Raw genomic sequence first — 6,582 nt, 5'->3', positions numbered from 1 at the left:
GTCGAGGCCGCGGTGGCCGGGAGCGGCCACTGCACTCCAGTCTGGGCGACAGAGTGAAACTCCAACTCAGAAAAAAAAAGTTACACCAGTGTGTCGGGTGCGGTGGCTCACGCCTGTAATCCAATACTTTGGGAGACCCAGGTGGGAGAATCTCTTGAGCCCAGGAGTTCGAGATAAGTAACATTGTGAGATCTCGTCTCTACAAAACAAACAAACAAAAATTAGCCTGGCATTGTGGCGTGCGCCTGTAGTCCCAGTTATTCGGGAGGCAGAGACGGAAGGATCGCCTGAGTCCAGGAGGTAGAGCTACATTGAGTCGTGATCGTGCCACTGCCCTCCAGCCTAGTCAACAGAGTGAGACTCTGACTCAAAAAAGAAAAAAAAGAAAGAGAAAAGGAAGGTGAAGGGGAAGAACTCATGCGTCTACAACCACCTGTTCCACAGACAAAAATAAAATGAGTGAGAATAGGAACTTCAGAAGGGAAGGGGCAGGTTTCCATTCATTAGGATAGCCACAAAATTGTTTCGTGCTTCTCTCCTCCTTAGTTACATTCCTCAAAAGTCCTCCTCTCCTGGTAGCCATCAGAGTGAAGTCCAGTTACTTTTTTGTGTGGAGTTTAACAAGAAGGTGGACAGCAGCAGACTTGGAGACAGGGTCCTAGGTTTGAGTCCTGTCTCTGTCCCTTCCCAGCTGTGTGGTCTTGGTCCCATCAGTCTCCTCTTTGGCCTTGGCCAACTTGGACTAAGAGGAAGGAAGGTTTGGTTATCCCCCAGGACCCTTCCAGCTGAAATGGCCATGCTTCTGAGTTCCTCAGGGCTGCTGTCTGTGCCAGTGCTCAGCTACAACCTTGTTCCCAACTCCACCTTATCACTCTTGTTTCCTTAATGCTGCTCTGCCCTCCTGGGTTTGTGCCTTTCTGGGTAGCAGAAAGTTTCCTCTGTGTGTTTCAGTTGAGTCCGGGTGGATCAGAGACCTGCCACAGCTCACATCCCTCTACCTGAGGAGGATGCCCAGGCTGAGGGTCCTGGAGGGGGACATCTTCAAGGTGACCCCCAGCCTGCAGCTGCTGGATTGTCAAGACTCCCGGGTACTTACTTCTGTCCACACGCCCATCTTTCAAGATACTCCCCGTCTACAGTTCCTTCTGTTCCAGAAGTAAGTGTTTCTGAGGCGCATCTTAATCACATGACTGATTTTTGTCCACTGCACCACATTGAAGTTTATAGAACAAACTGAACCTTAATTTTTCTCCCACTGTTATTCCACATCCTCGCTGGAGCTCTGTTCTTCCTTCCTCCCCCTTTGGGTGATATCTTGGGCAAGTCTCAGATGGTGCATGCAGATTGGTAACCATGCAGCTCAGTCCAGAGTAATATTAGAACTCCTGACTCCAAGGCCCTTAATGCTTCTTTTAAGTTCACACCGAGAAACTTCCAGTTGGAAGAGAAGGTGATAACCTCAGGTCCCTCCGCTGTCTGGATCTACCTCCTCCCCCACATGTTATGCAAGTTCAGCCCTTCCAGGGTTTGAGCAAGTCTAGGGATGGAAGTATTGTTATTGCTAGAGGAGCTCTGCTAAGTCTAGGGACAGGTCTCGTTAGTCCTGTTTTACACAATGCAGCCACTAAAGAGGACGCAAAATGACTTTACAGTTGTTCAAAGCAGAGATAGAACCACTCATTCATACTTCCCTTCATTCAACAAATAGGTATTGAGCACACAATGTTGTGAGGGGAAATGCTTTATCTCCCTGGCTCGGACTCCCTCTGTGAGCCCTATACAAACCCAAGAAGTGTGTAAAGTGCCAGAACACAAACACTGTGAAGTTTGTGCATCTATAAAACACAGATATCACAATAAGACTTCACTTTGAGACTTTTCATGAAGGAAGAAGAGATGGTTTGAGTAGCGCACTCAGCTCAATGTCTGGCACCTGGCAGGTAGTCCTATAAAATTCGTGGTGAGGATGATGGTGATGATGGCAATGGTGGTAACGATGGTGATGATGGTGAGGATGTTGGTAATGATGGCGAATGTGTGAGAGTGATAGTCGTGGGGATGATGGTGACGACGGTGATGACAGCGATGGTAATGATGGTGATTGATATTGATGATAGCAATGATGTTGGTAATGATGGCAAATCTGTGACAGTGATCGTCGTGGTGATAATGGTGACAGCAACAGTCATGGTGATAATGATGGTGACGGTGATAATGATAATGGTGAGAATGCTGATGATGGTGATGGTGATGGTGGTGGTGGTGATATTAGTAAAGATGATCATGGTGATGGTGATGATGACATTGGTGATGTTGACAACATGGCTCCTGCTTTCAGGGAGCTCACAGCTCAGTAAAGGTGGCAGACATTGCCAATCATCATAATACATTGTGATCAACAGCAGAGACACATGCCCCCACATGCTATGTTATAAGGCGGGTGGAAGCTGGGCTTCGTGGTGACTCACGCCTCTAATCCCAGCACTTCGAGAAACCAAGTGAAAGGATCACATTGAGTCCTGGAGTTCGAGACCGGCCTGGACAACATAGCAAGGACTCATTTCTACAAAAAAATTGTTTAAAAAAAAAACGTGTACATGATGGTGAGTGCCTGTAGTCCCAGTTACGAGGGAGGGTGAGGCAGGAGGATCACTTGAGCCCAGGAGTTAGAGGTTGCAGTGAGCCATGATCATACTACTGCACTCTAGCCTAGGTGACAGAGTAAGATCCTGACTCAAAATAATAATAATAGACCGGGCGCGGTGGCTCATGCCTATAATCTCAGCACTTTGAGAGGCTGAGGGGAGAGGATTGCCTGAGCCCATGGGTTTGAGACAAGCCTGGGCAACTTGGCAAGACCTTATCTCTACAATAAATCAAAAAATTAGCTGAGCATGGTGGCATGTGCCTGTAGTTCCAGTTACTTGGAAGGCTGAGGCAGAAGGATTACCTGAGCCCAGCAAGTCAAGGCTGCAGTGGCCATGAGCATGCCACTGCACTCTAGCCTGGGCAACAGAGTGAGACTCCAACTCAAAATAATAATAATAATAATAATAAGACAGGTTTGGGTCATGATCCACCAGAATGGAACAATATGATTGATCCATATCTCTAAAGAGGAGTCCAAGATCACCAGGTGAATGCCAGAGGAGAAAAGCAATTTAGCCCCAAGAAGAGCACGTGTCCCAGGTTCAGTGGTGGTGATCACTTCTGCTCATCCCTCCATGTGTGAATTCACTGCAACCTGACCACCCATGTCAGCTGCCAAGTCCAGAGGGCACTCCTCTGTCTCCTGAGCCCATTTCTTTCCTTCCTGTTGACGCTCTCTATTTCCTTGACCTCAAGATGCTACCTGGTTCTTCTCCAGCCTTCCTGGCTAGGTCTTCTCAATGTCCTCACCTATTTCCACTTCTAACTTTTTTGCAAGTCATTTCTTACCCTACACAGTAAGCACCATCCAGTCTTGATGCCGCCTCCTCCTCCATCTTTGTACTGAGAATGCTCAACTGGGTATCTCCAGCGAGACCTTCTGATGAGCCCCACACCCATGTATCTAACTGCCTGCTGGATACTGAAGACCTCTGAGACATCCAGTGGAAATGCTCAGTAACAATAATAATACATATTATTATTGTGCCAAGCATAGTTCTAAGTACATATTAAAGTATTTACCCTTGCAGGAATCCAGCATGGGAGGATTCAGGCATTATCCCCATGAAGGGTTTTGCCCAAAACAGTACCCTCTAACCCCTATTAGAATGGTTTTCCCATGATGCCACCATGCCTCTCTGGGAATGTTTTCGGCCCCATTGTAAAAGCCTGACTTAATTGTTTCGTGTGTTTCAGCTGCAACTTGAGTTCCTTTCCTCCTTGGACCCTGGATTCTTCCCAGGTTCTATCCGTCAACCTCTTTGGCAACCCCCTCACTTGCAGCTGTGAGCTATCCTGGCTCCTAGTGGATACAAAGAGAACCATCCTAAGCAGGTAACACGTTTTCAAAGCAGGCGACAGAGGGGTGAGCGCCAGCCTTCAGGAGCTGAAGTTCTCCGGTACCGTGCTAGGCACTTTGGCAGTGCTGAGCGGGGCGGACTCCCTTATGTATTCACACTCAGGGGTCCAGGCGATGGAGGTTGCCTCCGTTCCAGCCTGCCAAAAGAGAGAGCACGGAGGAGCAGACAAGGGAGGTTTTGAATGGGGCGGGCTGGGAGGCGGAGCTCCCTACTTCCCCTCACATTCATTGGTCAGGAGCAACACCTGCCTGCAAGGAAGTCTGGGAAATGTAGTCTAGCTGTGTGCCCAGGAGGAAAAGGAGGTGGGTTAAGTGAATGACTAGCTTGTCTCTGTCAAAGTGGGTGTTATCATTGCCCTACTTTACAGATGAGAAAAATGGGGCCCGAAGAGGTGAGGTGCTTGCTGAAATTCATTCAGCTGCTGGAAGGAGGAGGCAGAATCAATTTCCCTCCAAAACTGTGCTCTTAGCCACTGGGCCCTGCTGAATTCCTGAGACAGTGCCTGATGTGCTTCTTCCTGGGTCAGTCACCCAAGACCAATGGGCTTACAGAGCCCTTGTACAACAGAAAAAGAAGAATCCCTATGAAGGCTATTGGCTGGAAGAGCTGTTTTTGCAGTGGAGAGCCACATCCAGGCTGGCCACCAGGAGGTGATAGGGGTTCGGGGACTGGTGACATGCCCGGTTCCTCAGCACTCTCAAACCAGCTCCTCCAGCTACCGCCTCTCTTGGGGAGCCAACCCCCATCCTCATCTGCAGATTCTTTTCTTGCCTCCCACCCAAGCCCAGCTGTGAAGTGGGGCTCAATCTGCCCTGCCACCTATGTTGCCTCCAAAGACAAGCACCCAGGCCCTTTGCAGGCAAGGGTCTCACCATGGTATGAATGAAGAGCCTGGGTGGGCATGGTAGCTCTTGCCTGTAATCCCAGCAATTCGGGAGGCTGAGGCCAGAGGATTGCTTGAGGCCAGGAATTCGAGATCAGCCTAGGCAACACAGTGATACCTCATCTCTACAGCAAATCAAAAAATTAGCTGGGTGTGGTGGTGCACACCTATAGTCTCAGCTACTGGAGAGGCTGAGGCGATAGGATCCCCTGAGCCCAGGAGGTCAAGGCTGCAGTGAGCTGGGATTGTGCCACTGCAGTCTAACCTGGGCAGTAGAGTAAGACCCTGACCAAAAAAAAAAGGAAGGAAGGGGAAAAGGAAAAGGAAAGGAAAAGTCAAGAGTGCTGGCTCTGGAGCCAAAGTCTGGCTATATACTACTTACTACTGTTGACCTGGCTACATTATTTAACCTCTTTGTGCCTCTACCTGCCCATCTGTGAAATGTTAAGGTAGTGCAGATTAAATCAACTGTTATAGTAGAGTGTGAGGAACAATCCCTAACACGTGGCAAGCACTCAGAAATGGTAGCCAGTGTGAGTATGAATATTATGACTACTACTCACTGCCAGAAAGCAGACAGGTGAGGAACATAGTGGCAGAGGACACTCAGAAAATCTGGACTGCCTCTCGCAGTGCTTGGCCTGATTAAGGAGTGGTGACAGGAGCCTCCCCCAAGGGTTTCCCACGAGGCAGTGAGGTGTGTGTGGAGTGTGTACCACAAGGTACCTGGCAGAGACGTGTGGATCCGGCGTGGCGCTGTGGGTTCAAAGCCAAGCAAGGAAGCATCCCTGGAGCCGGCCCCTTCTAACTGGCTGCTTCCCCTCCAGGGCGGCAGACACCATGTGCACACCGGCAGCGGGACCCGGCCGCCCCTTCCCAGCCCCGTTGTCCCTCTCCCAGCTGCCCCGAGTGTGCCAGTGGGACCAGAGCGCCATCCTCCCTGCTTCGCGCTCTCGCTCCTTGGCACCATCTACACGGAGTCCTTCGGGCTCGCCCAGGACAGCCTCGGCCACCCAGCCTGCGAGAGGCCAGCGGAGTGCCTCCTGGGCCCCTCTCCTCCCTGCGGGCTCCATCACACCAGCTGCACGGCCGCACAGAGACAGAAGGAAGGAGGCTGTCCTCTCCGCCACCCGCTCTGCGTCAGGTCTCAGCCACCCCAGCCTTCCGCCCGGGACCCGGCCCCAAGGACCGCATGCTGCCGGCCTCACCCTGGAGCCGAACGCCTCAGCTGCCTCCACCCCGCTGGCCAGCAAACACCTAGGCCCCCACCCCACCTCGTGGACCCGCATGAGCACGCCTCGGCCAGGCCGGGGGACACAGGCGACCCCTTCGGCCCCCGTCCCGAGTTCTTCCGAGGGCGGGATTCCGGTCTTACTGCTGGATGACTACAGTGAGGAGGAGGAGGGGGCGACGGAGGAGGTGGGATCGCCCGGCCGGCATGTCCCCTGTGACTACCATCCCTGCAGGCACCTGCAGACCCCTTGCGCGGAGCTGCAGAGGCGCTCGCGGTGCCTGTGCCCGGGCCTCAGCGGAGAAGACACGCCCCCAGACCCGCCCAGGCTGCAGGGGGTGGCGGAGGTGACCGACACGTCGGCGCTGGTGCGCTGGTGCGCACCCAACTCGGTGGTGCACGGGTACCGGATCCGCTACGCGGCGGAGGGCGGGGCGGGGAACCAGTCGGAGGTGGGG

The 6,582-nt window shown here is 52.1% G+C and overlaps 1 protein-coding gene across 1 annotated transcript in view; it reads left to right on the top strand.

Moving 5' to 3' along the window:
• Positions 1-6,582, top strand: part of LRRN4 (leucine rich repeat neuronal 4) — a 9,241-nt gene that overhangs the window by 2,419 nt on the left and 240 nt on the right. Inside the window, exons 4-6 of the mRNA XM_021715678.1 lie at positions 952-1,156; positions 3,847-3,984; positions 5,721-6,582. The exon at positions 5,721-6,582 is cut by the window's right edge and continues 240 nt beyond it. Coding sequence (XP_021571353.1) covers positions 952-1,156; positions 3,847-3,984; positions 5,721-6,582 — 1,205 coding nt within the window. The remainder of the gene's footprint in view (positions 1-951; positions 1,157-3,846; positions 3,985-5,720) is intronic.

This window comes from Carlito syrichta, unplaced genomic scaffold (assembly GCF_000164805.1).
Source record: "Carlito syrichta isolate Samal-C Ts95f unplaced genomic scaffold, Tarsius_syrichta-2.0.1 Scaffold307277, whole genome shotgun sequence".
Classification (NCBI taxonomy): Eukaryota; Metazoa; Chordata; class Mammalia; order Primates; family Tarsiidae; genus Carlito; species Carlito syrichta.
Note: the sequence above shows the minus strand (reverse complement) of the source record. Positions and strands in the feature narration are given on the sequence as shown.